This window comes from Phasianus colchicus, chromosome 27, assembly GCF_987193195.1.
Source record: "Phasianus colchicus chromosome 27, bPhaCol1.hap1.1, whole genome shotgun sequence".
Lineage (NCBI taxonomy): Eukaryota > Metazoa > Chordata > Aves > Galliformes > Phasianidae > Phasianus > Phasianus colchicus.
In genome coordinates, this window is record NC_143462.1 from 2,123,347 (window position 1) to 2,142,966 (window position 19,620).

Consider the following 19,620-nt stretch of genomic DNA (forward strand, 5'->3'; position numbering starts at 1 on the left):
GTCCTTTGGGGTCCTGATCCCATGGGCACCCATCCCCACCATTCCCATATGTCCTTTGGGGTCCTGATCCCATGGGCACCCATCCCCACCATTCCCGTATGTCTCTTGGGGTCTTGACCCCATAGGGACCCATCCCCCCCTTGCCCATATGCCCTTTGGGGTCTCAATCCTACAGGGCTCTGTTCCCATTCTGCCCTTTGGGGTCCTGATCCCATAGGGACACATCCCTACTGTTCCCATATGCCCTTTGGGGTCCTGATCCTATGGGGGTCTGTTCTCATGCTGCCCTTTGGGGTCTTGAACCCACGGGCACCCATCCCCACCGTTCCCATATTTCCTTTGGGGTCTTGATCCTATTGGGGTCTGTTCCCATTCTGCCCTTTGGGGTCTCAATCCCATAGAGACCCATCCCCACCGTTCCCATATGTCCTTTGGGGTCTTGATCCTACGGGGGTCTGTTCCCATTCTGCCCTTTGGGGTCCTGATCCCGTAGGGCCCCATCCCTACCATTCCCATATGTCCTGTGGGGTCCTGATCCCATAGGGACCCATCCCCACCATTCCCATATGTCCTTTGGGGTTGTGATCCCATAGGGACCCATCCCCACCGTTCCCATATGTCCTTTGGGTCCTGATCCCATAGGGACCCATCCCCACCATGCCCATATGCCCCATGGGGTCTTGATCCCGTATGGACCTGCCCCCATTGAGTCAGTTGGGGTCCTGTTCCCATAGGGACACATCCCCACCATTCCCATATGTCCTTTGGGGTCTTGACCCCATGGGGACCCATCCCCCCCTTGCCCATATGCCCTTTGGGGTCTCAATCCTAGAGGGCTCTGTTCCCATTCTGCCCTTTGGGGTTGTGATCCCATGGGCACCCATCCCCCCCTTGCCCATATGTCCTTTGGGGTCTCAATCCTACAGGGCTCTGTTCTCATGCTGCCCTTTGGGGTCTTGAACCCACGGGCACCCATCCCCACCATTCCCATATGTCCTTTGGGTCCTGATCCCATGGGCACCCATCCCCACCATTCCCATATGTCCTTTGGGTCCTGATCCCATGGGCACCCATCCCCACCATTCCCATATGTCCTTTGGGGTCCTGATCCCATGGGCACCCATCCCCACCATTCCCATATGTCCTTTGGGTCCTGATCCCATGGGCACCCATCCCCACCATTCCCATATGTCCTTTGGGTCCTGATCCCATGGGCACCCATCCCCACCATTCCCATATGTCCTTTGGGGTCCTGATCCCATGGGCACCCATCCCCACCATTCCCATATGTCCTTTGGGGTCCTGATCCCATGGGCACCCATCCCCCCCTTGCCCATATGTCCTTTGGGGTCTTAATCCCATGGGGATCCATCCCCACCATTCCCATATGCCCTTTGGGGTCCTGATCCTATGGGGGTCTGTTCCTATTCTGCCCTTTGGGGTCCTGATCCCATAGGGACCCATCCCCACTGTTCCCATATGTCCTTTGGGGTCCTGATCCTAGGGGCACCCATCCCCACCGTGCCCATATGCCATCTGGGGTCTTGATCCTACAGGGGTCTTTTCCCATTCTGCCCTTTGGGGTCCTGATCCCATGGAGACCCATCCCCACCATTCCCATATGTCCTTTGGGGTCCTGATCCCATGGGCACCCATCCCCACCATTCCCGTATGTCTCTTGGGGTCTTGATCCCATAGGGACCCATCCCCCCCTTGCCCATATGTCCTTTGGGGTCTCGATCCTATGGGGCTCTGTTCCCATTCTGCCCTTTGGGGTCCTGATCCCATAGAGACCCATCCCCACCGTTCCCATATGTCCTTTGGGGTCCTGATCCTACGGGGGTCTGTTCCCATTCTGCCCTTTGGGGTCCTGATCCCGTAGGGCCCCATCCCCACCATTCCCATATGTCCTTTGGGGTCTTGATCCCATAGGGACCCATCCCCACCGTTCCCATATGTCCTTTGGGATCTCGATCCCATGGAGACCCATCCCCACCATTTGCCCTATGGGGTCTTGATCTCATAGGGTCCCAGCCCCACTGTGGATGTTTGCTCTTTGGGGTCTTGTTCCCAAGGAGGATCTGTTCCCATTCTGCCCTTTGGGGTCCTGATCCCATAGGGCCCCATCCCCACCGTTCCCATATGCCCTATGGGGTCTCGACCTCATAGGATCCCGTCCCTCCTATTGGCTGTGTGCCCTTTGGGGTCTTGATCCCACAGACCCCCGTCCCCCCTTTTTCCCACATGCCTTTTGAGATTTGATCTCGTGCTGATCCCATTGCGTCATTTGGGGTCTTCATCTCTTAGGATCCCACCCCCAATGTGGATTTGTGCCCTTTGGGGTCTCGATCCCACGGGCACCCACCCCTGTCGTTCCCATGCACCCTGTGGGGTCTCGCTCTCATAGGGTCCCACCCCTGCAGCGGCTGTTTGCCTTTGGGGTCCCGACCCCAAGAGGGTCTGACCCTGTTGCGCTATTTGGGGTTTGATCACATGGGGTTTTTTCCCCTTTGGGGTCTTCGTCCCATAGGAACCCACCCCGCCGTGGATGTGTGTCCCTGGGCTGTGATCCCACAAGGCGTCCGTCCGTGTGTCCCACGTCACCCTGTCCCCAAGGTGTCCGTGTGTCCCACATGTCCCACGTCACCCTGTCCCCAAAGTGTCTGTGTGTCCCACATTTCCCACGTCACCCTGTCCCCAAGGTGTCCGTGTGTCCCGTGTCACCCTGTCCCCAAAGTGTCCGTGTGTCCCACGTGTCCCACATCACCCTGTCCCCAAGGTGTCCGTGTGTCCCACGTGGCTTCGTCCCCAAGATGTCCGTGCGTCCCGTGTCACTCTGTCCCCAAGAAGTCCGTGTGTCCCACGTGTCCCCATCCCACGATGTCCATCCACGTGTCCCACATGTCCCTGTCCCCATGATGCCCACGTGTCCCATGTCACCCTGTCCCCAAGGTGTCTGTGTGTCCCTGTCCCCAAGGTGTCCATCCATGTGTCCCTTGTGTCCCTGTCCCCAAGACATCCGTGTGTCCCACACAGTTTTGTCCCCAAGCTGTCCGTGTGCCCCACGTGCTCCTGTCCCCAAGTTTTCCATGTGTCCCCCGTGTCCCTGTCCCCAAAATGTCCACCTATGGGTCCCACATGGTTTTGTCCCCAAGATGTTCGAGTGTCCCTGTCCCCAAGATGTCCACCTATGGGTCCCATGTGTCCCTGTCCCCAAGGTGTCCATCCATGTGCCCTACGTGTCCCATGTCATCCTGTCCCCAAGGTGTCCACGTGTCCCCCATGTCCCTGTCCCCAAGACGTCCACCTATGGATCCCACATGGTTTTGTCCCCAAGATGTCTGTGTGTCCCACGTGTCCCTGTCCCCATGATGCCCACGTGTCCCATGTCACCCTGTCCCCAAGGTGTCTGGTCTGTGTGTCCCCATGATGCCATCCATGTGTCCCCCATGTCCCTGTCCCCAAGATGTCCACCTATGGATCCCACAGTTTTGTCCCCAAGATGTCTGTGTGTCCCTGTCCCCACGATGTCCATCCACATGTCCCACGTGTCCCTGTCCCCAAGACATCCGTGTGTCCCACACAGCTTTGTCCCCAAGCTGTCCGTGTGCCCCACGTGTCCCTGTCTCCAAGGTGCCTTTGTGTCCCCCGTGTCCCTGTCCCCAAGCTGTCCATCCATGTGTCCCACGCATCCCTGCCCCCATGATGCCTACGTGTCCCATGTCACCCTGTCCCCAAGGTGTCTGCGTGTCCCTGTCCCCATGATGTCCATCCATGTGTCCCTTGTGTCCCTGCCCCCAAGACATCCGTGTGTCGCACACAGCTTTGTCCCCAAGATGTTCGAGTGTCCCTGTCCCCAGCCCGTCCCCCAGCCCCACATGGTTTGTCCCCACGTTGCCCATCACCCCACGTCACCCCGTCCTCGCGATGCCCATCCGTTGCGCCCACACCCCACAAACCCAGTCACCCCGCTGCCTCCCAGCCCACCCAAACCCCTGCGAACCCGGCGCCACCAAACCCGGCGCCACCAAAGCCAGCGCCACCAAACCCAGCGCCACCAAACGCAGCACCCATGTCTGACAAAACCACTTTAAATACAGCAGCACAGGAAGGAGCGGCGGGGCAGCGATGTCAGCACTGCGCCGCGTCCTCAAAGCCGGGGTTGGCCATCGCCGCGCCCCGCACCGTGCCAGCCTCGGTGCCCCGTGTGCCACATTTGGCGTCTTCCGTGCCACATTTGGCGTCTTCCGTGCCAGATTCGGTGTCTCCCGTGCCAGATTTGCTGCCCTCCACGCCAAACTTGGTGCCCTCCACCCCGGCTTCGGTGCCCTCCACGCCGAGCGGTGCGGGACCTGCGGGCGCAGCGGGACGGGGTCACCCCGTGGCGGTGGGATGGGGGGCGCTGTGGGCGGCGGGGCCGTACCGATGTAGCTGAGCAGCACGGGCAGGAAGACGAGGCCGTGAGCGAGGCCCACCATCGTGATGATGAAGTTGAGGCGGAAGAAGAAGATCTGGATGAGCTGCGCTTTGGCGAAGGCCAAAACCACGATGCCCGGCAGGTTGGTCATGGCCACCCCGGCCACCACCTGGCGGTGGGGACGCGGGGGGTGAGGCTCAGGGTGGCCCCACGCGGCCCCGCGCCCCACGAGCGTCGCCGCGCCCCACACCTTGCTGCCCATGTTGATGGTGGCCTCGGCCGCGCGCTCCACGCGCGTGGGACGGCGGCTCTGCGCGAAGGCGACCGTCAGGTGCGACACGAACTCCACCGAGATGCCCACGGCCTGGGGCAGCGGGGGGCACGTGTGGGGCTGGGCACGTGTGCCACCCCATGCACCCCATTCTTTGTGCCACCCCATGTGGCAGCCAGCGCGTCCCAGGTCCCTGTGCCACCCCGTGTGCCACCCCACACATCCCAGGTCCTCATGTCACTTCATTTGTGCCCCATTCCCCTGTGCCACCCCATGTGCCACCCCATGTGTCCCAAATCCCTGTGCCACCCCATGTGGCAGCCAGCGCGTCCCAGGTCCCTGTGCCACCCCATGTGCCCCAAATCCTTGTGCCACCCCATGCACCCCATTCCCTTGTGCCACCCCATGTGCCACCCCACGTGCCCCAAGTCCCTGTGCCACCCCATGTGCCACCCCACACATCCCAGGTCCTCATGTCACTTCATTTGTGCCCCAAATCCCTGTGCCACCCCATGCGCCCCATTCCCCTGTGCCACCCCACGTGCCCCAAATCCCTGTGCCACCCCATGTGGCAACCAGCGCGTCCCAAGTCCCTGTGCCACCTCCTGTGCCCCAAATCCCTGTGCCACCCCATGTGCCCATGTCCATGGGTCCCACGTCCCCACATCACCTCCTGTGCCCCAAATCCCTGTGCCACCCCATGTGCCCCAAATCCCTGTGCCATCCCAAGTGGCAACCAGCGCGTCCCAAGTCCCTGTGCCACCCCATGTGCCCATGACCACAGGTCCCAGGTCCCCATACGTTCCATTCCCCTGTGCCACCCCACAGGTCCCAGGTCCCTGTGCCACCTCCTGTGCCCCAAATCCCTGTGCCACCCCATGTGCCCCATTCCCCTGTGCCACCCCATGCCCCATTCCCTTGTGCCACCCCATGTGCCACCCCACGTGCCCCAAATCCCTGTGCCACCCCATGTGCCACCCCACACATCCCAGGTCCTCATGTCACTTCATTTGTGCCCCAAATCCCTGTGCCACCTCCTGTGCCCCAAATCTCTTTGCGATCCCATGTGCCCATGTCCATGGGTCCCACGTCCCCACATCACCTCCTGTGCCCCACATCCCTGTGCCACCCCATGTGCCCCATTCCCCTGTGCCATCCCAAGTGGCAACCAGCGCGTCCCAAGTCCCTGTGCCACCCCATGTGCCCGAAGTCCCTGTGCCACCCCATGTGCCCATGCCCAAATGACCCAGGTCCCCATACGTTCCATTCCCCTGTGCCACCCCACACATCCCAGGTCCCTGTGCCGCTTCCTGTGCCCCAAATCCCTGTGCCACCCCGTGCCACCCCACACGTCTCAGGTCCTCACGCCACCTCATTTGTGCCCCAAATCCCTGTGCCACCCCATGTGCCCATGCCCAAATGTCCCAGGTCCCCACGTTACCTCCTCTGTGCCCCATTCCCCTGTGAAACCCCATGTGCCACCCCATGCCCATGGATCCCCATATGTCCCATTCCCATGTGCCACCCCACACGTCCCAGGTCCCCACGTCACCTCCTTTGTGCCCCAAATCCCAGTGCCACCCCATGCACCCCATTCCCCTGTGGCACCCCAAGTGGCAACCAGTGCGTCCCAGGTCCCTGTGCCACCTCCAGTGCCCCAAATCCCAGTGCCACCCCATGCGGCCATGTCCATGGGTCCCCGTATGTCCCATTCCCATGTGCCACCCCACGTGTCCCAGGTTCCCCACGTCACCACCTTTGTGCCCCATTCCATGTGCCATCCCATGTGCCCCAAATCCCTGTGCCACCCCATGTGCCACCCCACACATCCCAGGTCCTCATGTCACTTCATTTGTGCCCCAAATCCCTGTGCCACCCCATGTGGCAACCAGTGCGTCCCAGGTCCCTATGCCATCCCCTGTGCCCCAAATCCCAGTGCCACCCCATGTGCCCCATTCATCTGCGCCACCACATGTGGCAGCCAGCGTGTCCAGGTCCCTGTGCCACCCCATGTGCCCCAAATCTCTTTGCCACCCCATGCACCCCATTCCCTTGTGCCACCCCATGTGTCACCCAGCGCACCCCAGGTCCCTGTGCCACCTCATGTGCCCACACCCAAACGTCCCAGGTCCCCACATCACCTCCTTTGTGCCCCATTCCCATGTGCCACCCCATGTGTCCCAAATCCCTGTGCCACCCCATACAGCACCCCATCCACCCCACATCCTTGTGTCACCCCATACACCCCACACCCCATACACCCCACACCCCATACACCTCACAGCCCCATACCACCCCATACACCTCATATCGTTGTGTCACCCCATCCACCCCACATCACCACTTCACCCCATACGCCCCACATCCCCACCCCACCCCATTCACCCCACACCACCCCACCCACCCCACATCCTTGTGTCACCCCATCCACCCCACATCTTCATGTCACCCCATCCACCCCACATCCCCACACCACTCCATACAGCCCCCATCCTTGTGTCACCCCACATCCCCACATCACCCCATCCACCCCACATCCTTGTCTCACCCCACATCCCCACCCCATCCACCCCACATCCCCACATCACCCCATCCACCCCACATCCTCATGTCACCCCATCCGCCCCACATCCTTGTCTCACCCCACATCCCCACCCCACCCCACCCACCCCACACCCTTGTGTCACCCCATCCACCCCACATCCCCACATCACCCCATCTACCCCACATCCCCACATCACCCCACCCACCCCACATCCTTGTGTCACCCCATCCACCCCACATCCCCACACCACTCCATACAGCCCCCATCCTTGTGTCACCCCACATCCCCACACCACCTCATACACCCCACATCACCCCATCCACCCCACATCCTCATGTCACCCCACCCGCCCCACATCCTCGTCTCACCCCACATCCCCACCCCACCCCACCCACCCCACACCCTCGTGTCACCCCATCCACCCCACATCCCCACATCACCCCATCCACCCCACATCCCCACATCACCCCATACACCCCACATCCCCACCCCACCCACCCCCCATCCTTGTGTCACCCCACATCCCCCCATCCACCCCACATCCCCACTTCACCCCATACGCCCCACATCCCCACCCCACCCCATCCACCCCACATCCTCGTGTCACCCCATCCACCCCCCATCTTTGTGTCACCCCACATCCCCACCCCATCCACCCCACATCCCCACACCACCCCATCCACCCCACATCCTCGTCTCACCCCACATCCCCACCCCACCCCACCCACCCCACACCCTCGTGTCACCCCATCCACCCCACATCCCCACATCACCCCATCTACCCCACATCCCCACATCACCCCACCCACCCCACATCCTTGTGTCACCCCATCCACCCCACATCCCCACACCACTCCATACAGCCCCCATCCTTGTGTCACCCCACATCCCCACACCACCTCATACACCCCACACCACCCCACCCACCCCACATCCTTGTGTCACCCCATCCACCCCACATCTTCATGTCACCCCATCCACCCCACATCCCCACACCACTCCATACAGCCCCCATCCTTGTGTCACCCCACATCCCCACATCACCCCATCCACCCCACATCCTCGTGTCATCCCATACACCCCACATCCTTGTCTCACCCCACATCCCCACACCACCTCATACACCCCACATCACCCCATCCACCCCACATCCCCACCCCACCCCATCCACCCCCCATCCTCATGTCACCCCATCCGCCCCACATCCTCGTCTCACCCCACATCCCCACCCCACCCCACCCACCCCACACCCCCGTGTCACCCCACCCCCCACCCACCCCCACCCCCTCCCCGCACCGCCACGAGGTTGATGAGCGACACGGCGTTGTAGGGGACGCCCCAGAGCGCCATGAGCCCCGCGGTGTCCAGCAGGATCATGGCGATGGTGACGACGGTGGCGGCGCTGGAGCGCAGGTCCATCCCCAGCAGCACGAAGGACACGGCGAAGGTGGGCGCCAGGCACAGCGCCAGCGTCAGCAGCCCCTCGGCCACCACCGTCAGGTACTGCTCGTAGAACACGGACGTGGCGCTGCGGGGCAACGCCGGCATCGCACCGCCGCCGTGCGGGCAGCAGGGAAACCAGGGGAACCCAGAGGGAGCCCAGAGGGAGCGCATAGGGCAGCGCATAGGGAACCCATAGGGAGCCCATAGGGAACCCCATAGGGAACCCCATAGGGAACCCCATAGGCAGCGCATAGGGAGCCCCATAGGGAACCCCATAGGGAAACACAGAGGGAAACCCATAGGGAGCCCATAGGGAGCCCCATAGGGAAACACAGAGGGAAACCCATAGGGAGCCCATAGGGACCCCATAGGGAACCCATAGGGAGCCCATAGGGAACCCATAGGGAGCCCCATAGGGAACCCCATAGGGAACCCATAGGGCAGCGCATAGGGAGCCCATAGGGAACCCATAGGGAGCCCCATAGGGAACCCATAGGGAACCCATAGGGCAGCGCATAGGGAGCCCATAGGGAACCCATAGGGAGCCCATAGGGAACCCCATAGGGAACCCCATAGGCAGCGCATAGGGAGCCCCATAGGGAACCCCATAGGCAGCGCATAGGGAGCCCCATAGGGAACCCCATAGGGAGCCCATAGGGAACCCATAGGGCAGCGCATTGGGAGCCCATAGGGAACGCATAGGGAACCCATAGGGAGCCCATAGGGAACCCCATAGGGAAATCCATAGGGAAACCCATAGGGAGCCCCAGAGGGAGCCCCATAGGGAACCCATAGGGAGCCCCATAGGGAAACACAGAGGGAAACCCATAGGGAGCCCATAGGGACCCCATAGGGAACCCATAGGGAGCCCATAGGGAACCCATAGGGAGCCCCATAGGGAAACCCATAGGGAGCCCATAGGGAACCCATAGGGAGCACATAGGGAGCCCATAGGGAAACCCCATAGGGAGCCCATAGGGAGCGCAGAGGGAACCCATAGGGAGCCACATAGGGAACCACAGAGGGAAACCCATAGGGAGCCCCATAGGGAGCCCATAGGGAACCCCATAGGCAGCGCATAGGGAGCCGCATAGGGAAACACAGAGGGAACCCCATAGGGAACCCATAGGGAACCCATAGGGAGCCCAGAGGGAACCCATAGGGAGCCCATAGGGAAACACAGAGGGAAACCCATAGGGAGCCCATAGGGAGCCCATAGGGAGCCCCATAGGGAACCCATAGGGAACCCATAGGGAACCCCAGAGGGAACCCATAGGGAGCCCATAGGGAGCCCATAGGGAACCCATAGGGAGCCCATAGGGAGCCCCATAGGGAGCCCCATAGGGAACCCCATAGGGCAGCGCATAGGGAGCCCATAGGGAACCCATAGGGAGCCCATAGGGAACCCATAGGGAACCCATAGGGAGCCCATAGGGAGCCCATAGGGAACCACAGAGGGAAACCCATAGGGAGCCCATAGGGCAGCGTATGGGGAACCCCATAGGGAACCCATAGGGAACCCATAGGGAAACACAGAGGGAAACCCATAGGGAGCCCCATAGGGAACCCATAGGGAACCCATAGGGAGCCCCATAGGGAAACACAGAGGGAAACCCATAGGGAGCCCATAGGGCAGCGTATAGGGAACCCCATAGGGAACCCATAGGGAAACCCATAGGCAGCGCATAGGGAGCCACATAGGGAAACACAGAGGGAACCCCATAGGGAGCCCCATAGGGAACCCCATAGAGAACCCCATAGGGCAGCGCATAGGGAGCCGCATAGGGAACCACAGAGAGAACCCCATAAGGAATCCCAAAGTGCCCAAAGTGGGCACCCTGACCCCAAACTGGATATGGCATGGCCACGGTGACCCCAAAGTGGGCACCCTGACCCTAAACTGGGCATGGGACATCCATGGTGACCCCAGACTGGGAATGGGACATCCATGGTGACCCCAAAGTGGGCACCCTGACCCCAAAGTGGATATGGCATGGCCATGGTGACCCCAAAGTGGGCATGGAACACCATGGTGACCCCAAACTGTGCACACTGACCCCAAATTTGGCAATGGACACCACGGTGACCCCAAAGTGGGCACCTTGGCTCCCAACTGGGCATGGAACCTCAAAGTGGGCACCCTGACCCCAAAGTGGATATGGATAGCCATGGTGACCCCAAAGTGGGCACCCTGACCCCAAACTGAGCACGGAACACCACGGTGACCCCAAACTGGGCACCCTGACCCCAAAGTGAGCATGGGACACCCATGGTGACCCCAAAGTGGGCACCTTGACCCCAAACTGGATATGGATAGCCATGGTGACCCCAAACTGGGCACCCTGACCCCAAACTGGGCACCTTGACCCCAAAGTGGGCACCCTGACCCCAAACTGGGCACCCTGACCCCAAAGTGGGCACCCTGACCCCAAACTGGATATGGATAGCCATGGTGACCCCAAACTGGGCACCCTGACCCCAAACTGAGCACAGAACACCACGGTGACCCCAAAGTGGGCACCCTGATCCCAAAGTGGGCACCCTGACCCCAAAGTGGATATGGATAGCCATGGTGACCCCAAACTGGGCACCTTGACCCCAAACTGGGTACCCTGACCCCAAAGTGGGCACCCTGACCCCAAACTGGATATGGATAGCCATGGTGACCCCAAACTGGGCACCCTGACCCCAAACTGGGCACCTTGACCCCAAAGTGGGCACCCTGACCCCAAACTGGACACTCTGACCCCAAAGTGGGCACCCTGACCCCAAACTGGATATGGATAGCCATGGTGACCCCAAAGTGGGCACCCTGACCCCAAAGTGGGCACCCTGACCCCAAACTGGGCACCTTGACGCCAAACTGAGCACAGAACACCACGGTGACCCCAAACTGGGCACCCTGACCCCAAACTGGGCACCCTGACCCCAAACTGAGCACAGAACACCACGGTGACCCCAAACTGGGCACCCTGACCCCAAACTGGGCACCTTGACCCCAAACTGAGCACAGAACACCACGGTGACCCCAAAGTGGGCACCCTGACCCCAAACTGGGCACCCTGACCCCAAAGTGGATATGGATAGCCATGGTGACCCCAAACTGGGCACCTTGACCCCAAACTGAGCACAGAACACCACGGTGACCCCAAACTGGGCACCCTGACCCCAGTGAGCATGGGACACCCATGGTGACCCCAAACTGGACACTCTGACCCCAAACTGTGCACACTGACCCCAAATTTGGCAATGGACACCACAGTGACCCCAAACTGGGCACCCTGACCCCAAACTGGGCACCTTGACCCCAAACTGGGCACCCTGACCCCAAACTGGGCACCTTGACCCCAAACTGAGCACAGAACACCACAGTGACCCCAAAGTGTGCACCCTGCCCCCACCCCACCCCAGCGCACCCACCCAGCCCCCAAACGCCACCCATGTCCCCCCCTCCCCACCCCACACCCCCCACCCCACAGCCACCCCACAGCCACCCCACAGCGGGGTCTCACGTGTAGGGGAAGACGCGGAAGTGGGGCTGGGTGCCCGGCACGCGGCGCAGGACGGCCGTCATCTCATCGGCCAGGGCGCGGGCGGCGCGGAGCGCGGCGGTGAAATCCCGCGAGGCGGTGAGCGGGCGCTGGTAGGCCATAAAGCGGGACGCTGTGTGGGGTCGGGACGTTTTTATAGGGTCGACGGATCCCTAGGGGAACCCGCAGCCCCCCGCGGAACCAAATTGGGCAATGGGCACCACGGGGACCCCAAAGTGGGCACCCTGACCCCAAACTGGGCACTGTGACCCCAAAGTGGGCACCCTGACCCCAAAGTGGGCATGGGACACCACAGTGACCCCAAAGTGGGCACCCTGACCCCAAAGTGGGCACTGTGACCCCAAACTGGAGATGGCACGGCCGTGGTGACCCCAAAGTGGGCACCCTGACCCTAAACTGGGCATGGGACACCCATGGTGACCCCAAAGTGGGCACCCTGACCCCAAACTGGATGTGGATAGCTACAGTGACCCCAAACTGAGCACGGAACACCACAGTGACCCCAAAGTGGGAACCCTGACCCCAAAGTGGGCATGGGATACCATGGTGACCCCAAAGTGGGCACCTTGACCCCAAAGTGGGCACTGTGACCCCAAACTGGAGATGGCACGGCCGTGGTGACCCCAAAGTGGGCACCCTGACCCCAAAGTGAGCATGGGACACCATGGTGACCCCAAAGTGGGCACCCTGACCCCAAAGTGGGCATGGGACACCACAGTGACCCCAAAGTGGGCACCCTGACCCCAAAGTGAGCATGGGACACCATGGTGACCCCAAAGTGGGCACCTTGACCCCAAACTGGGCACCCTGACCCCAAAGTGGGCATGGGACACCATGGTAACCCCAAACTGAGCACCTTGACCCCAAAGTGGGCACCCTGACCCCAAAGTGAGCATGGGACACCATGGTGACCCCAAAGTGGGCACCCTGACCCCTAAGTGAGCATGGGACACCATGGTGACCCCAAATTGGGCACCCTGACCCCAAAGTGGGCACCCTGACCCCAAACTGGATATGGCACAGCCGTGGTGACCCCAAAGTGGGCACCTTGACCCAAAAGTGGGCACCTTGACCCCAAAGTGAGCATGGGACACCATGGTGACCCCAAAGTGGGCACCCTGACCCCAAACTGGATATGACACAGCCATGGTGACCCCAAACTGGGCACCTTGACCCCAAAGTGGGCACCCTGACCCCAAAGTGAGCATGGGACACCATGGTGACCCCAAAGTGGGCACCCTGACCCCAAAGTGAGCATGGGACACCACAGTGACCCCAAAGTGGGCACCCTGACCCCAAACTGGGCACTGTGACCCCAAAGTGGATATGGATAGCCACGGTGACCCCAAACTGGGCACCCTGACCCCAAAGTGAGCATGGGACACCCATGGTGACCCCAAAGTGGGCACCCTGACCCCAAACTGGATATGACACAGCCGTGGTGACCCCAAACTGGGCACCTTGACCCCAAAGTGGGCACCCTGACCCCAAAGTGAGCATGGGACACCATGGTGACCCCAAAGTGGGCACCCTGACCCCAAAGTGGGCACCCTGACCCCAAACTGTAAATGGCACAGCCGTGGTGACCCCAAAGTGGGCACCTTGACCCCAAAGTGGGCACCCTGACCCCAAAGTGAGCATGGGACACCGTGGTGACCCCAAAGTGGGCACCCTGACCCCAAACTGGGCACTGTGACCCCAAAGTGGATATGGATAGCCACAGTGACCCCAAACTGGGCACCCTGACCCCAAAGTGAGCATGGAACACCCACGGTGACCCCAAAGTGGGCACCTTGACCCCAAAGTGGGCACTGTGACCCCAAACTGGGCATGGGACATCATGGTGACCCCAAACTGTATATGGCATGGCCATGGTGACCCCAGAGTGGGCATGGAACACCACGGTGACCCCAAAGTGGGCACCCTGACCCCAAACTGGACACCCTGACCCCAAACTGGATATGGATAGCCATGGTGACCCCAAAGTGGGCACTGTGACCCCAAACTGGATATGGATAGCCACAGTGACCCCAAACTTGGCACTGTGACCCCAAACTGGATGTGGATAGCCACGGTGACCCCAAACTGAGCACGGAACACCACAGTGACCCCAAAGTGGGCACTCTGACCCCAAACTGTGCATGGGACACCATGGTAACCCCAAAGTGGGCACCCTGACCCCAAACTGGATATGGCACAGCCGTGGTGACCCCAAAGTGGGCACCCTGACCCCAAAGTGAGCATGGGACACCATGGTGACCCCAAAGTGGGCACCCTGACCCCAAAGTGAGCATGGGACACCACGGTGACCCCAAAGTGGGCACCCTGACCCCAAAGTGGGCACCCTGACCCCAAAGTGGATATAACATGGCCATGGTGACCCCAAAGTGGGGGCGCTGGTAGGCCATAAAGCGGGACGCTGTATGGGGTCGGGACATTTTTATAGGGTCGACGGATCCGTAGGGGAACCCGCGGTTCGGCGCCGCTCACCCACAATGGTGCCGTTTTCGTCCAGGCTGAGCGAGGTGTCGTAGGCGCCCAGGCCGCTGTGAGGGGATATGGGGTGGTTTGTAGGGTGGGGTCGTGGGGTCGTGGGGTGGTTGTGGGGTCGTGGGGTGGTTGTGGGGTCGTGGGGTGGTTGTGGGGTGCGTTACCCCTTGGCGCACTCCAGGTTGGGGCGGTCGTGGAGGAACCAGGGCAGGAAGAGCTGGAACTCGTCGGCTGTAGGGCGGCGGGTGCTGTTGAGGCACTGCACGCAGTCCTTATCCGCTGTGGGGTGCGATATGGGGTGGGGTGTGGGGTGGGGGGACGGGATGTGGGGTGGGGTGTGGGGTGGGATGTGGGGTGGGGTGTGGGGTATGGGCATGGGGTGGGGTGTGGGATGTGGGGTGGGTGTGTGGGATATGGGGTGGGATGTGGGGTGGGGGTATGGGATATGGGGTGGGGGTACGGGATATGGGGTGGGGTGTGGGGTGGGGGTACGGGATGTGGGGTGGGGTGTGGGGTGGGGGTATGGGATATGGGGTGGGGGTACGGGATATGGGGTGGGGTGTGGGGTGGGGGTACGGGATGTGGGGTGGGGATATGGGATATGGGGTGGGGTGTGGGGTGGGGGTATGGGATATGGGGTGGGATATGGGGTGGGTGTGTGGGATATGGGCATGGGGTGGGATATGGGATATGGGGTGCAATAGGGAGTGGGTTGTGGGGTGGGTGTGTGGGATTTGGGGTGGGGTGTGGGGTGGGGGTACGGGATATGGGGTGGGGTGTGGGGTGGGGTGTGGGATGTGGGATGTGGGGTGGGTGTGTGGGATATGGGGTGGGATATGGGGTGGGGTGTGGGATGTGGGGTGGGATGTGGGATATGGGGTGGGGTGTGGGGTGGGGCTATGGGATATAGGGTGGGGTGTGGGATGTGGGGTGGGATGTGGGGTGGGGTGTGGGATATGGGTATGGGGTGGGTTGTGGGGTGGGGGTATGGGATGTGGGGTGGGGTGTGGGGTATGGGCATGGGGTGGGGTGTGGGATGTGGGGTGGGTGTGTGGGATATGGGGTTGGATGTGGGGTGGGGGTATGGGATATGGGGTGGGGTGTGGGATGTGGGGCGGGGTGTGGGGTGGGGGTATGGGATATGGGGTGGGTGTGTGGGGTATGGGTATGGGGTGGGATATGGGATATGGGGTGCAACAGGGGGTGGGATGTGGGGGTGGGGGTACGGGATATGGGGTGGGATGTGGGGTGGGGGTATGGGATATGGGGTGGGGTGTGGGATATGGGGTGGGATATGGGGTGGGTGTGTGGGATATGGGCATGGGGTGGGATATGGGATATGGGGTGCAACAGGGGGTGGGATGTGGGGTGGGGGTACAGGATATGGGGTGGGGTGTGGGATGTGGGGTGGGGGTACGGGATATGGGGTGGGGTGTGGGGTGGGGGTATGGGATATGGGGTGGGGTGTGGGATATGGGGTGGGGTGTGGGATATGGGGTGGGATATGGGGTGGGTGTGTGGGATATGGGCATGGGGTGGGATATGGGATATGGGGTGCAATAGGGGGTGGGTTGTGGGGTGGGGCTATGGGATATGGGGTGGGGTGTGGGATATGGGGTATGGGGTTGTGGGGTGGGGGTATGGAATATGGGGTGGGGTGTGGGATATGCGGTGGGGTGTGGGATGTGGGGTGGGTGTGTGGGGTATGGAGTGGGGGTATGGGATATGGGGTGGGATGTGGGGTGGGGTGTGGGGTGGGGGTATGGGATATGGGATGGGGTGTGGGATATGGGGTGGGATATGGGATATGGGGTGCGATAAGGGGTTGGGTGTGTGGGATATGGGGTCGAATGTGGGGTGGGTGCGTGGGACATGGGTATGGGGTGGGATATGGGGTGGAATATGGGGTGGGTGTATGGGATATGGGGTGGGTGTATGGGGTGGGGGGATATAGGGTATGGGGGCATGGTATATGGGGTGTGAGTATATAGGGTGCGGGTGTATGGGAATGGATATGGGGTATGGATATGGGGTGTGGGGGTATGGGGTGGATATGGGGTGGGTATATGGGAGACAGGTATGGGGTGGGTGTATGGCGTGTGAGTATAGGGTGTGGGGATATAGGGTGGGGGCATATAGGGTGGGGGGATATAGGGTGGGGGCATATAGGGGATGGGTGCATAGGAATGGGTATGGGGTGTGAGTGTATAGGGTGCGGGGATATGGGGTGGGTATATAGGGTGTGGGTATATGGGAATGGATATGGGGTGTGGGTTTATGGGGTGTGGGTGTATGGGGTGGATATGGGATACGGGTACATGGGAAACAGGTATGGGGTGGGGATATGGGGTGTGGGTTTATGGGGTGTGGGTGTATGGGAACGGGTATGGGGTGTGGGTATATAGGGTGTGGATATATGGGAAGGGATATGGGGTGGGTATATAGGGTGTGGGTGTATGAGGTGTGGGGATATGGGGTATGGGTGTATGGGGTCGGGGTATGGGGTGTGGGTGTATGGGAAAGGATATGGGGTGTGGATTTATGGGGTGTGGATTTATGGGGTGTAGATTTATGGGGTGTGGATATGGGGTGTGGATATGGGGTGTGGATTTATGGGGTTTGGATATGGGGTGTGGATATGGGGTGTGGATTTATGGGGTGTGGATATGGGGTGTGGATATGGGGTGTGGATTTATGGGGTTTGGATTTATGGGGTGTGGATTTATGGGGTGTGGATATGGGGTGTGGATTTATGGGGTTTGGATTTATGGGGTGTGGATATGGGGCGTGGATTTATGGGGTGTGGATTTATGGGATGTGGATTTATGGGGTGTGGATATGGGGTGTGGATTTATGGGGTCTTTGTGGGAGCCCAGTGCAGCCCCGCTGCAGCTCCCGGTGGGAACCTCACAAGAACCCAATGGGGTCCGGGAGCTTCTGAGATCCCAGCAGGATCCCGATGGCCCCGTTCCGATGGGACCCCAATGATCGCCACCCCACCGCCAAGAACCCATCTATCACCCCATCGCCCCACAACCCCACCACCCCAGCACCCCATTTATCACCCCACAACCCCATAATCCCATCACCTCATCACCCCATTTATCACCCCATAATCCCATCACCTCACCACCCTATAACCCCATTTACCACCCCCTTTATCACCCCATTTACACCCCCCTCATTTATCACCCCATCACCCACTTACACCCCACCACCCCATAACCCCATCACCCCATTTATCACCTTATCACCCCATTGATCACCCCATAACCCCATCACCCCATTTCCACCCCATCATCCCACCACCCCATTTCCCCTCATCACCCCATTAATCACCCCTTATATCACCCCATATATCACCCCATATATCACCCCATAACCCCATTTATCACCCCATTCCCCCCACCACCCCATTTATCACCCCATTTATCACCCATTGATCACCCCATTTCCACCCCATTTCCACCCCATAACCCCACTTATCACCCCATCACCCACTGATCACCCCATCACCCCATATATCACCCATTTCCACCCCACAACCCCATTTATCACCCCATCACCCATATATCACCCCACCACCCCACCACCCCATTCCCACCCCATTTCCACCCCACCACCCCACTTCCACCCCACTTCCACCCCATTTCCACCCGACTTCCACCCCACTTCCACCCCACCACCTCACTTCCACCCCACTTCCGCCCCATTTCCACCCCACCACCCCACTTCCGCCCCACTTCCGCCCCATTTCCGCCCCACTTCCGCCCCACTTCCGCCCCACTTCCGCCCCACTTCCGCCCCATTTCCACCCCACTTCCACCCCACTTCCGCCCCACTTCCACCCCACTTCCGCCCCACTTCCGCCCCACTTCCGCCCCATTTCCACCCCACTTCCACCCCACTTCCGCCCCACTTCCACCCCACTTCCACCCCACTTCCACCCCACTTCCGCCCCACTTCCGCCCCATTTCCACCCCACCACCCCACTTCCGCCCCACTTCCACCCCATTTCCACCCCACTTCCGCCCCACTTCCGCCCCACTTCCGGCCCGCTCACAGTCGGTGGAGGCGCAGAACCCCCCGCTGCCGTTGGCGGCGCTGTGGACGCGGCAGCAGCGCGCGGTGGGGCTCAGCCAGTCCAGGAAGTCGTCCAGCCACGACGTGGCGGGGATGGCCAGGAACGAGCTGGGGGCAGCGCGGTCAGCGGGTGGGGACACAATGGGGACATGGGGACCCCAATGGGGGGGGGACCCAAATGGGGGTGGGGACCCAAATCAGCCCCACGTGTCCCCATGTGGAGCGATGGTGGCCCCAAGTGTCTCCAGATGGGGACACGGTGACCCCAAATGGGGACATGGGGGCCCCAAGTGTCTCCAAATAGGGACACGGTGGCCCCACATGGGGACATGGTGACCCCAAATGGGGACATGGTGACCCCAAGTGTCTCCAAATAGGGACATGGTGGCCCCACATGGGGACATGGTGACCCCAAATGGGGGATGGGGACCCCAAATCAGCCCCAAGTGTCCCCATGTGGAGGTATGGTGACACCAAGTGCACCCACATGGGGGTGGTGACCCCAAATGGGGAATGGTGATGCCAAATGGGGGATGGTGACCCCATTGGGGGATGGTGATCCCAGATGGAGGTGGTGACCCCAAATGGGGGGATGGTGACCCCAGATGGGGGGATGGTGACCCCAGATGGGGGGTGGTTACCCCAAATGGGGGATGGTGACCCCAGATGGGGGGATGGTGACACCAGATGGGGGGTGGTTACCCCAAATGGGGGATGGTGACCCCAGATGGGGGGATGGTGACACCAGATGGGGGGTGGTGACCCCAAATGGGGGGATGCTGACCCCAGATGGGGGTTGGTGACCCCAAAAGGGGGATGA

General features: G+C 61.0%; 1 protein-coding gene across 2 annotated transcripts in view; it reads right to left on the reverse strand.

Moving 5' to 3' along the window:
- Nucleotides 1–4,011: 4,011 nt before the first annotated feature.
- The window catches only part of NPC1L1 (NPC1 like intracellular cholesterol transporter 1), a 47,864-nt gene continuing 32,255 nt past the window's right edge, over nt 4,012–19,620 (reverse strand). Inside the window, exons 12-19 of one of the 2 annotated variants that reach the window (XM_090125467.1) lie at nt 18,781–18,908; nt 14,882–14,948; nt 14,718–14,773; nt 12,189–12,339; nt 8,530–8,761; nt 4,668–4,781; nt 4,424–4,586; nt 4,012–4,352 (exon numbers count right to left, since the gene is read on the reverse strand). In XM_090125467.1, the coding sequence (XP_089981593.1) occupies nt 4,132–4,352; nt 4,424–4,586; nt 4,668–4,781; nt 8,530–8,761; nt 12,189–12,339; nt 14,718–14,773; nt 14,882–14,948; nt 18,781–18,908 (1,132 nt within the window). In that variant the 3' untranslated portion in view covers nt 4,012–4,131. Of the gene's footprint in view, nt 4,353–4,423; nt 4,587–4,667; nt 4,782–8,529; nt 8,762–12,188; nt 12,340–14,717; nt 14,774–14,881; nt 14,997–18,780; nt 18,909–19,620 lie in introns of both variants that reach the window. The other variant, XM_090125466.1, reaches the window with a different exon arrangement.